The 23,121-nt window shown below is 45.9% G+C and overlaps 1 protein-coding gene across 5 annotated transcripts in view; it reads right to left on the minus strand.

Annotated features, from left to right (window-relative positions):
- The window catches only part of FAM13A (family with sequence similarity 13 member A), a 398,835-nt gene that overhangs the window by 82,919 nt on the left and 292,795 nt on the right, over positions 1-23,121 (minus strand). For all 5 annotated transcript variants that reach the window (XM_063917175.1, XM_063917158.1, XM_063917167.1 and 2 more), the window contains exons 9-10: positions 20,265-20,447; positions 16,378-16,561 (exon numbers count right to left, since the gene is read on the minus strand). In XM_063917175.1, coding sequence (XP_063773245.1) covers positions 16,378-16,561; positions 20,265-20,447 — 367 coding nt within the window. The remainder of the gene's footprint in view (positions 1-16,377; positions 16,562-20,264; positions 20,448-23,121) is intronic.

Here is a 23,121-nt window from a genome sequence, read left to right on the forward strand (position 1 = left end):
TCAGCCTGTATGAAAAACACTGAAGCTCTGAAATAAACTGGCCAGGCGCTAAACTACTCAGCAGTCATAGGGGGGTATTCAATTAGGACGGCACTTTTCACTATTTTTTAGGGCGAATGGGGATTCGCCCAATTTAATTGCAGAGACGTTTTTTCACCTAAGTGAAAAATTCAGCAGGAGCGAAAACCATGTGGATTGGCAAATCCATGTGTTTTTGTACCTGCGCCGGCGGTCCGTTTGCGCCGATTTTGAGGCATTTGTCTCTTCTTAATCGCTACCATCAGTCCTGTGTCATGCTAACAGTAAAGCATCTTGAGACTATTCATGTGTGGGGTTGCTTCTCAGACAAGGGAATGGGCTCACTCACAATTTTGCCTAAGAATACTGCTATGACTAAAGAATGGTACCAAAACATCCTCCAAGAGCAACTTCTCCCAACCATCCAAGAACAGTTTAGTGACGAACAATGTATTTTCCAGCATGATGGAGCACCTTGCCATAAGGCAAAAGTGATAACTAATACCCCTTTCACATCGCACAAAAAAACCGGTATCGAACCGGCATATTGCCGGGTCGACACGGGTCACTGAGCGATGTGAAAGGGTCAGTCCTGAATTCCCGGGTTGTCTGACCCGGTAATTCAACCCAGGTAAAAAGAAGGGTTATTCCCGGGTGATTACTGGGTCAGGCGCAGTGTGAATGGTTTACCCGGATCGATGCGAGTCGGTACCCATTCACACTATAGGCAGGAGCGGTGCGGAGATGAGCTCATCTCCCAGCGCAGCCCCCGCCTCCGCCTACCGCCTGCCGTGGCAACCAACCCAGCATATTGCCGGGTCAGGAAGGCAGCCGGGGAGTCTAATGCCGGGTCACACACGGGAAGGACCCATTTCCAATTCCCGTGTGTGACCCGGCATATGCCATGTGAAAGTGGCATAAGTGGCTTGGGGAACAAAACATCGACATTTTGGGTCCATGTCAGGAAACTCTCCAGACCTTATGGTCAGTCCTCAAGAGGCAGGTGGACAAATAAAAACCCACAAATTCTTACAAACGCCAAGCATTGATTAGGCAAGAATGGGCAGTCATCAGTCAGTATGTGGCCCAGAAGTTGATCGACTGCTTGCCAGGGCGAATTGCAGAGGTCTTGAAAAAGAAGGGTCAACACTCCAGTTATTGACTCTTTGCATAAACGTAATGTAATTATCAATATAAGCCTTTTGACACTTATGAAATGCTTGTAATTTTACTTCAGTATACCATAGTAACATCTGACAGAAAGGTCTAAAAACACTGAAGGAGCGAACTTTGTGAAAACCAATACTTTTGTCATTCTCGGCTGTATACTGTAAATGGTTGTACAGGTTGAGTATCCCATATCCAAATATTCCGAAATACGGAATATTCCGAAATACGGACTTTTTTGAGTGAGAGTGAGATAGTGAAACCTTTGTTTTTTGATGGCTTAATGTACACAAACTTTGTTTAATACACAAAGTTATTAAAAATATTGTATTAAATGACCTTCAGGCTGTGTGTATAAGGTGTATGTGACACATAAATGAATTGTGTGAATGTATACACACTAATTGTTTAATGCACAAAGTTATAAAAAATATTGGCTAAAATGACCTTCAGGCTGTGTGTATAAGGTGTATATGAGACATAAATGCATTCTGTGCTTAGATTTAGGTTCCATCACCATGATATCTCATTATAGTATGCAATTATTCCAAAATACGGAAAAATCCGATATCCAAAATACCTCTGGTCCCAAGCATTTTGGATAAGGGATACTCAACCTGTATTATCATTTTATTTGACTTTTTTCAAATTTTTAACAATTTTGTTGTTATTTCTGTAACTTTACCAATCACCTAATTTTTCCCAGGAAAAATATAGGACTAGAATTGCTCTGACACTGGGAATATAGGGGGTAATTCAGACCTGATCACTGGGAAGCGATTTTTGCACTGCTGCAATCAGGCAGTCGCCGCCTACAGGTTGTGCAAGTGTGCGAACGCATGTGTAGCAGAGCTGTACAAACTGTACAAACTGATTTTGTGTAGTCTCTAAGCAGCCCAGGACTTACTCAGCCGCTGCGATCATTTCAGCCTGTTCGGGACCGGATTTGATGTCAGGAACCCTCCCTGCAAATGCTTGGACACGCCTGCTTATTTCCAAACACTCCCAGAAAACTGTCAGATGCCACCCACAAATGCCCTCTTCCTGTCAATTTCTTTGCGTTCACCGGTGCGTTCGGAATATTCACACCATCCTATCGCTGACTGGCGATCCCCATTGCTGCAGTCCTCCAACGCGTCTACGCATTGCGGTGCATACGCAAGCGCAGTTCAGATCTGATCGCAGGCTGTGAGAAAACGCAGCCTAGCGATCAGGTCTGAATCGGACCCATAGTTCATATCTTCTGGGATTGCCCCTATAATTCACCACTCTGGAGGTTTGGTTTTCAATACATTCTGTATTTAAAGATAGTTATTTTATCACACAATCCATTCAACAGAGGTGGCACTCAAGGGGACTTGAATGGGTGTGGATCATAGGGTCGACAGTCATTAAATTGACATGGAAACCTTTGCCATGTCAATTTAATGACTGTCGACCCTATGATGGAAGAAGGTCGACATGAGTTTTTTTAATATTTTTTGGGTTTAATTTTCTTCATAAAGTGACTGGGAACCCTAATTAGTGCACCGTGTCCCCTCGCATGGCTCTCCACTACCGCTGCGCTCGGCACAGGTTACTATTCCCAATCGTAGTCCACGTGGATCGTAAAGTATGAAAAAGTTACAAAAATGGGAAAAAAGTGAAAGACTCACGTCGACCTTTTCATGTCGACATAGTGACCATGCTGACCTACTGACCACGTCGACTTAATGCATGTTGACCTATTTGCTGTTGACTTAAAGACCAGATACCGACTTGAATATCCCCCAGAATATATGCACTGCCACACAGGTTGGGGCAAGGAAAAAGGTAGAGGGGAGAGTGGGAGGAGAGCAAATGCAGAGACAGAAAGAAAGAAAAAGGTTTGGAGGAGAGACAAGTGGGTCGCACTTTGGGGAGAAGGCAGAGGTCCAATAAGATACAGTATAAAGTAGTAGCCAGTTAGTAGTCACAAGAGGGTTTAATGTACTAGGAGTACAGTAGGTTGGAGTCTTGGTAGGCACGTGGATCTACGGGAGAGAAATAAGGATCCTATTCTTTAAACATGAGCCAGTTGTACAAAGTAGATGTGAAATCAGCCAACTTATTTTCCGAAGATAAAATTAAATTATCCATTTACACATAAAAACCCATGCTATGAAACCACTCTGCAATAGAAGGAGGTCTAACAGATTTCCAGTGCAACTGCCTTGGCCCCATTGTTAGTAGCAATCTGTAAGAAAATAGGAATAAAGGGAACTGCAGAACAAATAATTTGCTCATCAATTTGAAAGACCTTCAGTACAGACGGGTGGTCTTCAGGTTGCCGGCGGCCGGCCTCCCGGCGACCACCATACAGACATCTTTTCTCCCTCTTGGGGGTCCACGACTCCCCTGGAGGGAGAATAGATAGCGTAACACGCGTAGCGTGCCACCGTGCCCGCAGCGTGGCGAGCTCAGCGAGCCCTCAAGGGGCTCATTTGCACTCGCCCAGCTGTCGGTATGCCGGCGGTCGGGATTCCGGCGCCGGTATGCTGGTCGCCGGGACCCCGACCGTCGGCAAACCATACTACACCCGTACAGACAACAGGGCTTAATAAGATATCATTTCCACCAGATATAAACTGTAGTACTGACAGCTGAGTCACAGCGCCAGCATTTGGAAGGGATGAGTGGGGAATTATTATTAAGAAGATTTGGACACCTGTACTACCGAGTCAAAATCTTTATGTTTCTATATAAACTTAACATGTCTAAGACTGAGCTGATCTTCTTCCCACCCTCCCACATAACCTCTTCTCGCACAACACAACTATTTATTGATAGCACAACTATCTCCTCTAGTCCTCAAGCACACTGTCTTGGAGTTATCCTTGATTCCTCCCTCTCCTTCAAACCACACATTCAGTACCTCTCGCAGTCCTGCCGTTTCCATCTCAAAAATATATCCAGAATCAGACCCTTTCTCACCCTGGATGCTACTAAGACCCTCATCCACTCATTGGTTATCACCAGACTGGACTAGTGTAATCTCCTCCTATTTGGCCTCCCTGACAAATGCCTCTTTCATCTCCAATCTATCCTCAATGTTGCTGCCCGGCTCATCTTTCTCTCCATACATACTACATTCACTTTCCCTCTCTTACAAGCCCTACATTGGCTCCCCTTCTCCATTCAAATCCAATTCAAGCTTCTCACACTCACTTACAAAGCCCTCGTCCATTCCTCTCCCATTTACATATCTGACCTTATCTCCCTTTACACTCCCACCTGCCCCCTTCGCTCCACAAATTCATGCCGCCTCTACTGCCAACTAAGTACTTTCTCCCTCTAAGATTTTGGCCATGGTGCTCCCTACCTCTGGAATTCTCTACCTCCATCAGACTCCCCACCTCTCTACAAAACTTTAAACAGGCCCTCAAGGCCCACTTCTTCAACTGTGTCACCCCTGTCTGTCTGCCCCTTCCCTTCAGAATGTAAGCTCTCACAAACAGGGCCCTCTCCCGTCATACAGTTTTCCCTCTCTATTTTCTACTCCATGCTCCCTACAGTGGCACCTAACCCTCAGTTTTTGCCACTCTGATGTTTCAGTGTCCTGTCCCCTGATGCAGCAATGTTAATATACCATGTATTTGTCCTACATTGTCTTGTACTGTAATACCCTTTTACCACTGTCACGTCTACCAGGGACGCGGCTCAGTGGAAACTGGCTCCTAGGAAAAAAAAACAGGTCAACTGATCCAGGATTTCTTCCCGGGATATTGAGCATGGTTTTTAGCAGGTGAAAACCGGGTCTAAGCCGGGTACGTCCTGGCAAAATGCCCAGTAAAAAATCCTGGGATTTTGGTGGAAAAATAAGATTTTACTCACCGGTAAATCTATTTCTCGTAGTTCGTAGTGGATGCTGGGGACTCCGTAAGGACCATAGGGAATAGACGGGCTCCGCAGGAGACTGGGTACTCTAAGAAAGATTTAGTACTACTGGTGTGCTCTGGCTCCTCCCTCTATGCCCCTCCTCCAGACCTCAGTTAAGGAAACTGTGCCCGGAAGAGCTGACATTATAAGGAAAGGATTTTGGAATCCAGGGTAAGACTCATACCAGCCACACCAATCACACCGTATAACTTGTGATAAACTTACCCAGTCAACAGTATGAACCACAACAGAGCATCAACAATGGATGCCCACATAACATAACCCTTTATTAAGCAATAACTATGTACACGTATTTCAGAAAGTCCGCACTTGGGACGGGCGCCCAGCATCCACTACGGACTACGAGAAATAGATTTACCGGTGAGTAAAATCTTATTTTCTCTAACGTCCTAGTGGATGCTGGGGACTCCGTAAGGACCATGGGGATTATACCAAAGCTCCCAAACGGGCGGGAGAGTGCGGATGACTCTGCAGCACCGAATGGGCAAACACAAGGTCCTCCTCAGCCAGGGTATCAAACTTGTAGAACTTAGCAAATGTGTTTGTACCCGACCAAGTAGCTGCTCGGCAAAGCTGTAATGCCGAAACCCCTCGGGCAGCCGCCCAAGAAGAGCCCACTTTCCTTGTGGAATGGGCTTTCACTGATTTTGGATGCAGCAAACCAGCCGCAGAATGAGCCTGCTGAATCGTGCTACAGATCCAGCGAGCAATGGTTTGCTTTGAAGCAGGAGCACCCAGCTTGTTGGATGCATACAGGATAAACAGCGAGTCAGTCTTCCTGACTCCAGCCGTCCTGGCTACATAGATCTTCAAAGCCCTGACTACATCAAACAACTTGGAATCCTCTAAGTCACGAGTAGCCGCAGGCACCACAATAGGTTGGTTCAAATGAAAAGATGACACCACCTTCGGCAGAAATTGCGGACGAGTCCGTAATTCTGCCCTGTCCATATGGAAAACCAGATAGGGGCTTTTACATGACAAAGCCGACAATTCTGACACACGCCTAGCCGAAGCTAAGGCCAATAGCATGACCACCTTCCACGTGAGATACTTTAGCTCCACGGTCTTAAGTGGCTCAAACCAGTGGGATTTCAGGAAACCCAACACCACGTTGAGATCCCAAGGTGCCACTGGTGGCACAAAAGGGGGCTGAATATGCAGCACTCCCTTAACAAACGTCTGAACTTCAGGAAGAGAAGCCAGTTCCTTTTGAAAGAAAATGGATAGGGCCGAAATCTGGACCTTTATGGACCCCAACTTCAGGCCCATAGTCACTCCAGACTGTAGGAAGTGCAGGAACCGGCCCAGCTGGAATTCCTCTGTAGGGGCCTTCCTGGCCTCACACCAGGCAACATATTTTCGCCATATACGGTGATAGTGTCTTGCTGTCACGTCCTTCCTAGCCTTTATCAGCGTAGGAATAACTTCCTCCGGAATGCCTTTTTCCGCTAGGATCCTGCGTTCAACCGACATGCCGTCAAACGCAGCCGCGGTAAGTCTTGTAACAGACAGGGCCCCTGTTGCAACAGGTTCTGTCTGAGAGGCAGAGGCCATGGGTCCTCTGTGAGCATTTCTTGCAGTTCCGGGTACCAAGTCCTTCTTGGCCAATCCGGAACAATGAGTATTGTTCTCACTCCTCTTTTTCTTACGATTCTCAGCACCTTGGGTATGAGAGGAAGAGGAGGAAACACATAAGCCGACTGGAACACCCACGGTGTTACCAGTGCGTCCACAGCTATCGCCTGAGGGTCTCTTGACCTGGCGCAATACCTTTGTAGCTTTTTGTTGAGACGGGACGCCATCATGTCTACCTGTGGCAGTTCCCATCGATTTGTAATCTGAGTGAAGACTTCGTGATGAAGTCCCCACTCTCCCGGGTGGAGGTCGTGCCTGCTGAGGAAGTCTGCTTCCCAGTTGTCCACTCCCGGAATGAACACTGCTGACAGTGCTTGCACGTGATTCTCCGCCCAACGAAGAATCCTGGTGGCTTCCACCATCGCCACTCTGCTTCTTGTGCCGCCCTGGCGGTTTACATGAGCCACTGCGGTGATGTTGTCTGACTGAATCAGCACCGGTTGGTTGCGAAGCAGAGGCTCCGCTTGACTCAGGGCGTTGTATATGGCCCTTAGTTCCAGGATATTTATGTGCAGACAAGCCTCCTGACTTGACCACAACCCTTGGAAGTTTCTTCCCTGAGTGACTGCCCCCCACCCTCGGAGGCTTGCATCCGTGGTCACCAGGACCCAGTCCTGTATGCCGAACCTGCGGCCCTCGAGAAGGTGAGCACTCTGTAGCCACCACAGAAGAGACACCCTGGCCCTCGGGGACAGGGTGATCAGCCGATGCATCTGAAGATGCGATCCGGACCACTTGTCCAACAGATCCCACTGAAAGATCCTCGCATGGAACCTGCCGAAGGGAATGGCTTCGTATGATGCCACCATCTTTCCCAGGACTCGCGTGCAGCGATGCACCTACACCTGTTTCGGTTTTAAGAGGTCTCTGACTAGAGTCACGAGCTCTTGAGCCTTCTCCGCCGGGAGAAACACCTTCTTCTGGTCCGTGTCCAGAATCATGCCCAGAAAAGGCAGACGCGTTGTAGGAATCAGCTGCGACTTTGGGATATTCAGAATCCAGCCGTGCTGTTGCAACACTTCCTGAGAGTGTGCTACGCTGATCAGAAACTGCTCTCTGGACCTCGCCTTTATGAGGAGATCGTCCAAGTATGGGATTATTGTGACTCCTTGCTTTCGAAGGAGCACCATCATTTCTGCCATTACCTTGGTAAATATTCTCGGTGCCGTGGAGAGCCCAAACGGCAACGTCTGGAATTGGTAATGACAGTCCTGTACCACAAATCTGAGGTACTCCTGATGAGGTGGATAAATGGGGACATGCAAGTAAGCATCCTTGATGTCCAGAGACACCATAAAATCCCCCTCTTCCAGGCTTGCAATGACCGCTCTGAGCGATTCCCTTTTGAACTTGAATCTTTTCAGATAAATGTTCAGGGACTTTAAATTCAATATGGGTCTGACCGAACCGTCCGGTTTCGGTACCACAAACATTGTGGAATAGTATCCTCTTCCTTGTTGAAGGAGGGGAACCTTTACCACCACCTGCTGGAGATATAATTTGTGAATTGCCGCTAACACTACTTCCCGTTCCATGGGGGAAGCTGGCAGGGCCGATTTGAGGTAACGGTGAGGGGGCATCACTTCGAATTCCAGCTGGTTTCCCTGAGACACAATCTGTATAGCCCAGGGATCCACCTGTGAGCGAACCCACTGGTTGCTGAAATTTCGGAGACGCGCCCCCACCGCTCCTGGCTCCTGTGGAGCCCCAGCGTCATGCGGTGGATTTAGTGGAAGCCGGGGAGGACTTCTGTTCCTGGGAACTAGCTGTATGGTGCAGCTTCTTTCCTCTACCCCTGCCTCTGGCAAGAAAGGACGCACCTCTGACCTTCTTGCTTCTTTGTGATCGAAAGGACTGCATTTGGTAATACGGTGCTTTCTTAGGCTGTGAGGGAATATATGGCAAAAAATTTGACTTCCCAGCCGTAGCTGTGGAAACTAGGTCCGAGAGGCCGTCCCCAAACAATTCCTCACCCTTGTAAGGTAAAACCTCCATGTGCTTTTTGGAGTCGGCATCACCTGTCCATTGCAGAGTCCACAGGACTCTTCTGGCAGAAATTGACATTGCATTTATTCTAGAGCCCAGTAGGCAAATGTCCCTCTGGGCATCCCTCATATATAGGACAGCGTCTTTTATATGCCCCAGGGTCAGTAAAATGGTATCCTTGTCTAAGGTATCCATTTCCTCAGACAGATTATCTGTCCATGCTGCTACAGCACTACACATCCAGGCCGACGCAATTGCCGGCCTCAGTAGAGTACCTGAATGTGTATAAACAGGCTTCAGGATACTTTCCTGCTTCCTATCTGCAGGATCCTTTAGGACGGCCGTATCCTGTGACGGCAGGGCCACCTTCTTAGATAAGCCTGTCAGAGCTTTGTCTACCCTAGGGGAGGATTCCCAGCGCACCCTGTCCGTTGGCGGGAAAGGGTACGCCATAAGTAACCTTTTGGAAATCAGCACTTTCCTATCGGGGGAATCCCACGCTTTTTCACATAATTCATTTAACCCATGTGAAGGGGGAAAAGTCACCTCTTGCTTTTTCTCCCCATACATATAAACCCTCTTGTCAGGGACAGGGTTTACCTCTGATATGTGCAAAACATCCTTCATTGCTATAATCATGTAGCAGATGGCTTTAGCCATTTTAGGCTGCAATTTTGCATCATCCTCATCGGCACTGGAGTCAGAATCCGTGTCGATATCTGTGTCAACAATTTTGGATAGTGGGCGCTTCTGAGACCCTGACGGCCTCTGCGCTGTAGGATCAGGCATGGGCTGAGACCCCGACTGTCCCATGGCATCAGCTTTATCCAACCCTTTATGCAAGGAGTTTACATTATCATTTAACACCTTCCACATATTCATCCAATCAGGTGTCGTCGGCGGAGACACGTCATTCATCTGCACTTGCTCTGCCTCCACATAGCCCTCTTTGTCAAACATGTCGACACACGTGTACCGACACACCACACACACAGGGGATGCTCTATATGAGGACAGGACCCCCACAAGGCCTTTTGGAGAGACAGAGAGAGAGTATGCCAGCACACACCCCAGCGCTATATGACCCAGGAATCACACAGTAACTTAGTGTTTACCCAGTAGCTGCTGTATATATGATTAATGCGCTAAATTTATGTGCCCCCCCTCTCTTTTTACCCTTTCTACCGTGAGTCTGCAGGGGAGAGCCTGGGGAGCTTCCTCTCAGCGGAGCTGTGGAGAGAAAATGGCGCTGGTGAGTGCTGAGGAAGAAGGCCCCGCCCCCTCAGCGGCGGGCTTCTGTCCCGCGATTTTGTGTGAAATTAATGGCGGGGGCTCATGCATATAACAGTGTCCAACTGTATATATGCTGCTTTTGCCAGGAGGTACTTAATTGCTGCCCAGGGCGCCCCCCCCTGCGCCCTGCACCCTACAGTGACCGGAGTGTGTGGGTTAGTGTGGGCGCAATGGTGCACAGCTGCAGTGCTGTGCGCTACTTCATATGAAGACAGGAGTCTTCTGCCGCCGATTTTGACGTCTTCTTGCTTCAACCCGCCGGCTTCTGTCTTCTGGCTCTGCGAGGGGGACGGCGGCGCGGCTCCGGGAACGGACGACCAAGATTAGGTTCCTGTGTTCGATCCCTCTGGAGCTGATGGTGTCCAGTAGCCTAAGAAGCGCAACCTAGCCGCAGTTAGTAGGTTTGCTTCTCTCCCCTCAATCCCACGTAGCAGAGAGTCTGTTGCCAGCAGAAGCTCTCTGAAAATAAAAAAAAAACCTAACTAAAATACTTTCTTATTAGCAAGCTCAGGAGAGCTCACTAAAATGCACCCAGCTCTGTCCGGGCACAGATTCTAACTGAGGTCTGGAGGAGGGGCATAGAGGGAGGAGCCAGTGCACACCAGTAGTACTAAATCTTTCTTAGAGTGCCCAGTCTCCTGCGGAGCCCGTCTATTCCCCATGGTCCTTACGGAGTCCCCAGCATCCACTAGGACGTTAGAGAAATGGGTAGTAGACATTGTTTTCTTGTTTTGCTAATGTGGAACCCCTGTGGCGCTATATATATATATATATATATATATACATACATACATACATACACACACACACACATACATATTATATATACACATACATACACATACATAAACATATATATATATATATATATATATATATATATACACACACACACACACACACACACACACACAATAGTACAAATATAGCCATGGAAAATATCTTCAGCCACTGATGGGCATCTAATGTAATACACAGCTATCATTGCGAAGGTTAACAAATTTTGTCAAGGAAGTAATAGTGTCACCTAGGAGAATTTGATAAAGACTAGAGATTGTAAGCCTCAGAATATGTGGGGAAGAACATAAGTCCTTGAAGTGGTCAATGGTGTGTGAAGGTGTGGTCGCGAGCCAAACCTAGCAGAAAACATTTAATTTGCAAGTATGTCCACTGCACTCCAGTCCCTTAAATAATTAGATATCAGAAGTGCTGAATAAAATGAATATTCTCATGTATCAATATACACAAAACAAATGTAATCACCTTAAAGTTGACAGTCAAAATTAGTGGATGAATGACAGTCAAGATTTTACAATATTATATTGAAAATCATGCAACATCTAATTTCAATAAAGTTCCATAGTGGGGTGCACACTGTTTAATCTCACAGCTTTACTTTTAAGGATAACTCATTTCCAATGTTAATTTAACAAAGAAAGGCAGGAAATTATGCAGGAAAAATCCTTAAGGAATTTTAAATTGAGTAGTGTAGTGAAAATGAAAAGATTAGGTACGGCAGTCTTACAGTACAGTACCTTGTGCTTCCTGTACTGCATCTGTTGTTACTGTACCTGCTAAAGGGATAGTATAGCCAAACCCAGTAGTTTATTACTAAAAGACTTGAGATCTACAAGAGGACCGTAGTAAACTACAACCGGCATACCAACATGTTATACCGGAGGAACTAAAACTGCCTACAGGAGACTCAACTGGAGTCACACGAATCCATAGGACTGCAAATCACTCACTTAGAGGACTATTTTGCAGCTACTGACAACACTGGACAGTCTTCTCTAATAAAAGGAACACTTCTCCACGGATCAGTTCTAATTATTATCTCTCTATAGTGCACATTCCAATTACACACGCAGATGAACTATTTCTAAAACAAGCACCAGTACTGTATACATAGGCGTGCGCAGGGGGGGTGCCTGGTGCGCACTGGTACCCCCTAATGTGCGGCACCCCCCACACGCCACGACTGCTGCTGCACAGTGGAGTGGTGATTGCTGTGGTCTGCTGCCGAGCCCAGCTTGCTGCTCTGCACTGGCTGAAGTCCCGTGCGCCTCCTCTCCCGGCCCCGGCAGGGCAGTTCCTGCTGATTTAGAGGGGGTCTTTCTAAAAGTGGGCGTGGCCACGGGGCTCCGCGATTAGGCCACCCCCCCCAGCTTTCCCTGGGCCCGGCGATCTGTGTGCAGCCCTGCCTTCTCTTGCTGGAGCAGGTGGATCTCTAACAGCAGCCATACCACGGTGCCCGGCCAGGAAAGAGAAGGTAAGGTTTGTGTCAGTGTGTATGTCAGTGCGTGTGTGTGTGTATTAGGGCTATCTTTATTATGTGTCATCTTTCTGCCTGTGTAAGGCTCTTAGGCTCTCTGTTACATTGCTCAGAGTTTGCCTAGCATTGTGCATCTTCCTTGACTATTGAGGCACAGAATAGAAGTTATTAAAAGTACAGGATGAGACTAAAAGAACTGGTGTGCAATTATGATGCACGCATGCATATTCACGCAAACGCTGGCTGCAGCTATTCGCAACACGATATTCAGTGCAGCTTGCCGTGATGCGCATGCTCGTGGGTACACACTGCGACAACAATGAGGCTGGCTACATCTGTAGTGGCGGTGCTAGGGGCATCAAATTGATTAGGGCCAGCTCTGGGCATAATGTGAATTTGGCTCATACCGTGTGGCATAATATGAATTTGGCTCATACCGTGTGGCATAATATGAATTTCGGCACATACCGTGTGGCATAATATGAATTTGGCTCATACCATGTGGCATAATGTGAATTTGGCTCATACCGTGTGGCATAATGTGAATTTGGGTCATACCGTGTGGCATAATATTAAATTGGCTCATACCGTGTGTCATAATGTGAATTTAGCTCATACCGTGTCGCATAATGTGAATTTAGCTCATACCGTGTGGCATAATATGAATTTCGGCACATACCGTGTGGCATAATGTGAATTTGGCTCATGCCGTGTGTCATACTGTGAATTTGGCTCATGCCATGTGGCATAATCTGAATTTGTCTCATACCGTGTGGCATAATGTGAATTTGTCTCATACCGTGTGGCATAATGTGAATTTGGCTCATACCGTGTGGCATAATGTGAATTTGGCTCATACCGTGTGGCATAATGTGAAAAAGGGGCACTACTGTCAGTAGCTGGTGAGCATGGGGACATGTGTGACAAATGCTGGGTCCTGCGGAGGTGGGCTCTGATGGCATAGAAAGAGGTAGATGTGGCTGTGATGGCACATGTATATTTTAAACTGTCCTTGTGTTATATTAAAACTCAAATGTTCTGTATGGTGTGAGATTATAATAAAAATAATTTGAAAAAAACAAAACAAAACTCAAATGTTCGGCCCCCTAAGTCTCCCATACTTTTCAGAATGTCCCACTCAAATTTAGGGTGTGGGTGCTTGGGGTGCAAGGGGTGGGTGGTGCATATGCACCTAGGCCCACCACTCTCTAGTTCTGCTGCTGGGTCAGAGATAGATTGGGGAAGTGCAAGCAGCAATAGGGTGCAGCGGCAGTTAGGACTCAGGGTTATGCTGTAGCTGACAGTATCGGCCGGTGGTCACACCATTATGTTTCATTTTATTTCTCTGGGGTGTATTATAGCTACTTTATTATTAGGAACTAGGGAGAAATTAAATTAAGTCATGTGATTTTACTGAGAGAATGTAAAATAGTGCTAGACATGTCCCTGTGTGGTGCTAGACACGCCCAAAAGGTGGTGCTAGACACACCCCTCCTGCGGTGCACCCCCTAATAAAATTAGCTGCGCACGCCTATGACTGTATACCATACGTATTATTATCCAGTGACTTTGATCGATAAAAATACTAGACACAGAAATAAATCCAAATAGTTACATGATTTTATAGGTTTTATAACCGCGGGCATGCTATTTGCGGCAAGTGAGTCACATTTTTCGCGGCTAGTGACAAAGATGAGCAGTGACTCGTCCGTATACAATACATTTATTAATGCTTGAGACTTTGTAGCTTAATTGGGGGCCTCATTCATGTTTGGTATCTGGATGATAAAGCTACACGGTCTAGATAGACAGTCAATAGGTCAATACCATATGGTTGACATGCATTAGGTCAACAGGGTCAAAATGTCAACATGTAAAATGTCCAAAAATTCGACATGACAATGGTCGATACACATGTTTGAAACAGGTTTTGGTGGGTTTTTACATATTTTTGAACTTTTGCTTGTTTACCATCCACGTGGAATATGAATGGGAATAGTAACCTATGCAAAGCGTGGCGGGCGTCTACGTTTGCTATAATTGGAGTCACATATCACGAAACATAGGAAATAACATAAAAAAAACCCTTTAACAACGTGTGTCGACTTTTCCTGTGTTGACCATTTCAATATCTCTATGCTAACTCAGTGCTTGCAGTGTTTCTAGTCCAATACAAAGCCTGATCAATATGGCTGCATGATAATAGCCAAAGAACCAAGGGATCTGGGCTCCACCCCGGGTCTTACGTCTATACAAAATGTCATGCTGGAACCTAGCCCTCTTTCCACTGCAAACAAAGGGGCAGATGTATTAAGCCTGGAGAAGTGATAAAGCAGTGATAAGTGCAAGGTGATAACGCACCAGACAGTCAGCTCCTAACTGTCATTTTTCAAATACGTAATGAATGGCTGATGCATTATCACCTTGCACTTATCACTTCTTTATCACTCCTTTATCCCTTCTCCAGGTTTACACATCTGCCCCAAAGTCTCCAAATGTTCCCTGCAGGTATTTAAAGAATTGTGGGGACTAGGACTGATATTTTTTGAAGAAGTTAGCGTACACACAGAAGGATATTCATTTTGATAATGCTATTAAGTCCCAGCCAGGAGAACTTTGGGCCAACTAGCCACTCGGTTCTGTTCTGATAGTCAGGAAATTCAATTGGTATAAATTTTGGTCATGACAATCCCCCAGTAATTTAAGTGAGAAGGGTGCCAGGAAAAGGAGGAGCATGTTGCAACACTACAACTAAGTCATTGTTTTAATTTATAAAGTTTATTCCACTCCTATTAAGCGCACTCCCCTGCTGTGGCTCTCTTACACCTTTATCCATACAATTTCCAAACAGATGTGTCTTGGAGCCATATCTTTGCTACCAAACCCTGTACTCTCCAATTTTAGAAGGATCCCTCTTCCTCCTCCACATAATTGTATAGAAACTTCAATATGCACTTGAGAGAGCGACTTCTGGTTTTCCATATTCCACCTTAGTATCCTCCCTTATAGTCAAGTGGTTCTCCCGGCAGGAAAATTTAACTGATGGGGGTGTGACTAGCCATTCCCGATCCACTGACTCCACTGATTTCACCTTGCTGTTTAGGTTTACTTGGACACCTGACCATCCTGCACTTCATATTTGTCCCCTTATACATTGATATGATATCATGCTTATGTTATTACTATTTCTTGTGACTTACTGTATATGCACATTTTATCCTTCCCCTGGTACTCCCCCCCCCCCCCCTTTTGTAGCCCGCCCCCCATCCCCACACACAGTTCTTTCTTGAAAATATTTAATAAAATGAGTGATAAAAGAAATGGAGGATGTTGTACTAGCTAGAGTCATGAACAAAATCACAAATTTAGGGTGCACGCCAAAGGCAATTATAGACATGTTTTAATAGAACTACTTTATGTTCAGTAGCAGATTAAAACCGTGTTAGTGCTATAAAGTGTTGGTGCTAGATATACTAGAACAGCTACTAGTAATTAGTAACATAGTAACATAGTTTCTGAAGTTGAAAAAATACAATTTGTCCATCGAGTTCAAACTATTTGTGGTCTCCTACTCTGTATTACTTTTGGGACTAATTTTGTCTGTTGCTAATGTCCTCTTTTTTTATGTAACTATAGTGCGTGACTACGCACCATAACCCTATATATCCATTAGGACTTTATCTAGCCCATTCTTGAACTCATTTCTCAGACAAGAGGATGGCTCATGAACTAATTACTGTTCTACCTGCAAAGTCCAATCCGAACTGCCTGGGACATTTCTATTAAACGTATTTACTCCACTGGTCAAGTTGGGATCCGGTCTGAAGATCGACAGTGTCTAGGTCGACAATGTTTAGGTCGACCACTATAGGTCGACAGTCACTAGGTTGACATGGATGGAAGGTCGACAGGGTTTCTAGGTCGACAGGTCTAAAGGTCGACATGAGTTTTTCACATTTTTTTTCTTTTTTTGAATTTTTTCATACTTAACGATCCACGTGGACTACGATTGGAACGGTAAAGTGTGCCGAGCGAAGACAGAGAAGGCATATTTATGTTCCAGATGCTTATATGTTACTCACTACTGTGCTGTCCTGATTGTCATTGAGCTCAGAAAGCTTGCTGCTGGACTTCTGTCTCTTTGGTTTGCTCCTCTCCTCTATGTATCCAGAACAGTTCTCCTGAAGCTTCTCCACTTCTGGTATCACACCACAATCTTCTAGGCTTCCGCACCCAGAAGGGATATTTTCTTTGTTAATCATTTCCCTAAAAAACAAACTTTGATCAGTGCAGCTAATATAGACAAAAAAAAAAAAAAGCACAAAAATTGTCGCCATCTAAAAGCAGAATGTATCACATGTAAAGATCAATAGCTATAGCTGGTGGGTCAATATCCAGGAAAAGAAAATATATTACAGCACATTAGAGCGGATCTGAACAGATTACACAATCACATATTGCCTCAGTTCCTTTGTCACAAAGTTAGAGACAGACATTTTGCTCAATTGGTTTAAAAATATTTTTTTATATTTTTTTATATTGCTGGAGTTGTGGAAGAAGATCTAATATGTCCTAACAATAGCTTAACCATTTTCTTTTTACTGTAACAGCCCACCAGCTATAGCCTCTAGCAATTTCCTTGCCTATAACTCTGCTTTCTCCCTGGTGTCTAATCCGAATGTTCCCATCACATAGCCTCTGTGACACTTTGGGGTATATGCAATTGCGGTCGAATTCCCGAAAATGTCGAAAAACGGGACATTTTCGCCCCCCCAAAAAAATCGACAATGCAATTCAGTACTTTTCGGCCATTCCAAATTCGACTTTTTGAAATTTGACATTTGTCAAATTCGACATTTCTGCAATGCGGGCACTCTCCTTATTGGCTGTATGCGCGTCGGAGCTGTCAGACGCGCATCGCACAGCTCCCTCCATTATCTTCAATGGTGGGAACTTTGCGGTCAGCGGTGAGGTCACCCACGGTCAGCGGCTGACCGCGGGTAACCCCACTGCTGACCGCAAAGTTCCCACCATTGAAACTAATGGAGGTGCTGTGCGATGCGCTGTCTGCCAGCTCAGACGCGCAAAGCCAATCAGGAGAGTGCCACGAAGTGGCGCTTCCTGATTGGCTGAAGGGACCTTCTGTGACAGGAGTCATGGGGGGTCTCTGCATTCGGGGAAAGGGGTCCCATGTGTAAACATGGGACCCCTTTCAGTCCGTCTGGTTCGGGTAAATGCGTTTTTTTGTTTAGCCAAGTACGTGGATTACAATAAAAGAACTGGACACTGGATCAGGTGAGTATAATTTTATTTTCAGGTACCCCGGACGTCGACATTGGAGACGTGGCCAGAGTCGGCGTGTCAACATAGGTAAGTATGTGTGTCGGCATGTATGTAATAAAGTTATACTTTCACGGTGTCTGTGTCCTGTTTTTATTTGGGTATTTTTTTTGCAGTAGAACTACAGGTACCAGCGGGTCCTTTCCCCCCCCCACATGCTGGTACTTGTGGTTCTCCAAGTACCAGCTTGCGGTGGAGGCTTGCTGGGACTTGTAGTTCTTCTGCAAAAAACAATATTCTTTCATGTTTACACATGGCTATCAGCCCCCCATCTGCAGCCCTTGGATGGGGGGGGGGACAGCCTCGGGCTTCACCCCTGGCCCTTGGGTGGCTGGGGGGGGGGGCCTTGATTGAAGGGGTCCCCACTCCTCCAGGGTACCCCGGCCAGGGGTGACTAGTTGGGTATTTAATGCCACGGCCGCAGGGCGCTGTATAAAAGTGACCCCCGGCTGTGGCATTATCTGTCCAGCTAGTGGAGCCCGATGCTGGTACAAAAAATACGGGGGACCCCTACTCTTTTTGTCCCCCGTATTTTTTGCACCAGGACCAGGCGCAGAGCACGGTGCTGGTTGTTAAAATACGGGGGATCCCCTGTCATTTTCCCCCCCGTATTTTGGCAACCAGGACCGGCTCAAAGAGCCCGAGGCTGGTTATGCTTAGGAGGGGGGACCCCACGCAAATTTTTTTTCGTTTTTTTTTACCGTTTTTAAACATTTTTAAAAATCTAATCAAAATCCGTCAAATCGGCCGTTTTTCGACAGCGGGACTGTCGAATTCGTTTTTTTATTGAATATGTCGAATTCCGGCACCCACCTGCCGGAATTCGACGATCGAATTGTGTCGAATTTAAAAACGGGCGAAAAAGTGCCGCAATTCGCCCGGAATTGCATATACCCCTTTCCCTCTACATGATCAGGCAATTCATTATGATCCGGTTATGCTGCTTCCTAGCACCTGTGCCAAGTTAGTGGCCTTTGTTAAATAGATTTAGCCTAATAAAGGTTTTCTGAACCAAGAACAGTGCAGTGCTGCTGATAGGGGTAGAACATTATAATGTAGCACTGAAAATAGAAGTATACTGGAATGGGTGTGGTATGTTAGGTAGATTACACTTAGGTCGATAGTGTCTAGGTCGACCACTATTGGTCGAAAATAAGTAGGTCGACATGGTTTCTAGGTCGACCGGGACTCTAGGTCGACATTAGTTGTTATTTTTTTTTTTTGGTGTTGTTTTCTCCGTACAGTGACCGGGAACCCCAATTAGTGCACCGTGTTCACTCACCATGCTTCGGGCAATTGTAGTCCACGTGGGTCGTAAAGTATGAAAAAGTAATAAAAACGGGGGGGGGGGGGGGGGGGGGGAGTAAAAAGTTGAAAAACTCATGTCGACCTTTTGTCATGTTGACATAGAAACCATGTCGACCAATAGTGGTTGACCTACTTACTGTCGACCTAAAGACCGGATCCCTACTGAAATGTACATTGTAGAAAAGGAAATAGATTCCCTGTAATTTACACAACATAATAAAATATAGAAAATACAGTTTGTATATAGTTAATAGAAAATGCCATCCACCAGACGTCTAAGCACACCAACAAGTCGATCCTACATATTTCTTCTGCTGCTAAGTACCAGCTGACCAGCAATTGGAAGAGACCCTCTGGCTCACTAAGAACTTTAGAATAGGATGTGGGTTGTCTCCAAAATGATGAACATCTGGTCTCCAAATCAAAGTAACTCTTTTTATAAAGCAAGAATTAATTTTCCTTCATTGTCGCAGCCAACGTTAGTAATACCATGGTGATTCCATTATGGTGCCCAGCAATTTCAATTACCATAATTTCCGCAAGTGCGTGACAAAGCCATCAAGGGGGCATCAACTCTCTTGATAATTTCAGTAGTTGAGGGGGGTGTAGTAGGGTATGCCAGCGGCCGGACTTCCGGCGTCCAGCATACCGGCGCCGGAATCCCGACAGCTGGGCGAGAGCAAATGAGCCCCTTGCGGGCACGGTGGCGCGCCACGCTATCTATTCTCCCTCCAGGGGGGTCGTGGACCCCCAAGAGGGAGAAAAGATGTCGGTATGCCGGTGGTCGGGATTCCAGCGCCAGTATGCTGGTCGTCGGGAGCCCGGCCGCCGGCAAACAGAAGACCACCCGTTGTAAAACAATTGATTTGAGGGTATGAGGTCAAGATCCTGCCAGACGGAATTCCGGCGGTCGGAATACCGACACTGGGATCCCGACCGGCACAATCCCGACATATTCTCCTCTGTGGGTGTCCACGACACCCTTAGAGGGAGGATAAATTAGTAAGCCGAGCGTAGCAAGGCACCGTGCCTGCAGCGTGGCGAGCACAGCGAGCCCGCAAGGTGCTGCGTTGCGCTCCCCTGTCGGGATTATGGCGGTCGGGATCCCGGTGTCGGTATTCCGACCGCCGGGATTCCGTCTGGCGGTAATACGTACTGATCCCGATTTGAGCACCAGTGTAATTAGTTGTTTGCAAGCAACAAGGGACTATGGGGTCTATTCATGAAGCAGTGAAATGTGTGGAGAAGTAAGCGAGTGGAGAAGTTGCCCATGTACATTTCAGTGTACAAAAATAAATACACAAATACAGTAGTTCCTTACATGTCTCTGGGTTTTTTCCGGCTCTCATCGTGTTCTTTCAGATGTCTTCTCCTTTGTCTTGCAGACAAGCTAGTGGAAGGTGAGGATGTTCCAGACTCAGATTCCTCTGAACTTTGACTTCCAGGGCCAAGTACATCAAATAGATGTTGCTCGACAGCGCTTCTGATTGTCCTCTCCAAAAGTCTGTGGACCAGAGCAAAGAATCTGCTGTAGATGAAACATACTTTAGAAAGCTTAACTTGAAATATTCCTCAGCGCAAGAATATAAACCCTCTAACATGCCAAATGCAACTTACTGTAACAACGTGGGAGTCATAGGAAATCGTACACTGGACCTTTTAATTACAAGTGCATTAGTGTGCTGAGGAGAGGTATGAAAACACCGACAATTTGTCATATACCTTAACTTGACAAAAGAGGTCTTCAAGTGATCTTGTGTGTGATCTCACTTCAATTGGGGTCTTCAAATATTGTTTTGTAGGGAACAGTCATAGATTGTAGTCATAAATGTATATATTGCTCGTTGTTTAGGCTGTCTCTAATCACCAGTCATGTTTTTAGCACTTCTGCTATCACCACAGGATATTGAGGTCTATTTACGAAGCCTTGGATGTAGATAAAGTGCACGGAGATAAAGTCTCAACCAACCAGCGCCTAACTGTAATTTTTCAAACGCAACCTGTGACATGCCAGGTAGTTGCTGATTGGCTGGTACTTTATCTCCGTGCTCTTTATCTCTATCCAAGGCTTAGTAAATAGATGCCATTTTCCAGAGGCTTGCCAAATTTTTTTTTTACCCCTATAGTCCTCTGACTGGACTGACCAAGTTACATTGCACTATAAAAATAATAATATAAAAAATAAGTTTCCAAAACATCTTCACACATACTTTTCCAAGCATGTTTTAGCTATAGTAAAAACAAGGACTTATGTGGGCCACACACCAGGAAAGATAATCTGGCAGTGTGTGGGAGCAAACGATAATCAGACGTTTGCTCCCACACGCTAATAAACATCCAATAACGGTTGTTCCAACTAAACAGATTTGATTTTTCCCAACTAATCATTCAGGTGTAGGGAGAACTTTCCCCAAACTGAACGATAAGTAGGCGGACACTAACCAGCAGTGTCTACCCACTTTTGTCACCATCCACATGCCCCTGTCAGCCCAGTATTGGCGGCAGCGCAGAGAGTAGAGGAACGGAGCTGCTGCATGTCAGTATGTTTCTTCCCTGAATGACATTCGCAATCAATTAATGCACCCCCCACTTGCGATTGCTCTTCCATAACCTGACACCCACCACTCAACTTATCCACTCCCCATCCCCTGGCACCTCCAATCATCATGCCCCCTCTTCCTCCAGCTAGAGGGAGTATACTGTCTACATACTGTATGCCTGTGATATAGCTTTTTACCAGCAGTGGTACATTATACAGACAGTGAGAGCCGCTATATGGGATTGTATTGTATCTATGAAATTAAACATTAATATCTGCAAAATAAAACTGAAAGGATTTTACTGCAATTCAATAGTGTATATGAACCCCTGTATAGAGTCAATTTGTATGGACCCCTGTATAGTGTAACTGAGTATATGGAAATCTGTATATTGTCACTGTGTATATACTGGACCCCTGTATAGTGTCACTGGGTATATGAAACCCTGTATAGTGTCACTGTATACATAATGGGCCCTTGTACAGTGTCACTGTGTTTATGGACCGCTGCACATTGTCAGTGTGTATATAATGGACCCCTGTAAAGTGTTAGTGTGTGTATGGCATACAATTGCAGAAGTAGGCAGACACTGTCCGCCTATTTCTGTGACATCACAAATTGAAGAGAAGATGGGTGGTATGATGATAAAAGTTGGCTGGTTGGCTGGTCTGATGTAAAAAGTTGGTTAAGTGTTGGAGCAGCGTTTTAGTTGGACAGACAAGTTGGCCAGCTGGTCAGTAGGATGGTTGGAGGAAAGTTGGTCTGGTGTATGGCCAGCAAACCCACTGCCTTTAATACAGACTAGCACTTGCTGTATTTGTTTTGGTGACCACTGTTTGGACACTGAATACTCAATTGACGCTTAAATGTAAATGAATGTCCTCTGCTGAACCCTTGCTGTAAGTGCTCCTGATGACTGCATGCATGCAATTGATTGCAATAACAATGGGTAATCAGCCTAAGGGCCAAATCTGCAGTAAAAAATAAGAATTTACTTACCGATAATTCTATTTCTCGTAGTCCGTAGTGGATGCTGGGAACTCCGTAAGGACCATGGGGAATAGCGGCTCCGCAAAAGACTGGGCACATCTAAAGAAAGCTTTAGGACTATCTGGTGTGCACTGGCTCCTCCCCCTATGACCCTCCTCCAAGCCTCAGTTAGGATACTGTGCCCGGACGAGCGTACACAATAAGGAAGGATTTTGAATCCCGGGTAAGACTCATACCAGCCACACCAATCACACCGTACAACTTGTGATATGAAACCCAGTTAACAGCATGATAACAGAGGAGCCTCTGAATAGATGGCTCACAACAAGAACCCGATTAGTTAACAATAACTATGTACAAGTATTGCAGACAATCCGCACTTGGGATGGGCGCCCAGCATCCACTACGGACTACGAGAAATAGAATTATCGGTAAGTAAATTCTTATTTTCTCTGACGTCCTAGTGGATGCTGGGAACTCCGTAAGGACCATGGGGATTATACCAAAGCTCCCAAACGGGCGGGAGAGTGCGGATGACTCTGCAGCACCGAATGAGAGAACTCCAGGTCCTCCTCAGCCAGGGTATCAAATTCGTAGAATTTTGCAAACGTGTTTGCCCCTGACCAAGTAGCTGCTCGGCAAAGTTGT

The sequence above is a fragment of the Pseudophryne corroboree genome, chromosome 1 (assembly GCF_028390025.1).
Source record: "Pseudophryne corroboree isolate aPseCor3 chromosome 1, aPseCor3.hap2, whole genome shotgun sequence".
NCBI classification, from domain to species: domain Eukaryota; kingdom Metazoa; phylum Chordata; class Amphibia; order Anura; family Myobatrachidae; genus Pseudophryne; species Pseudophryne corroboree.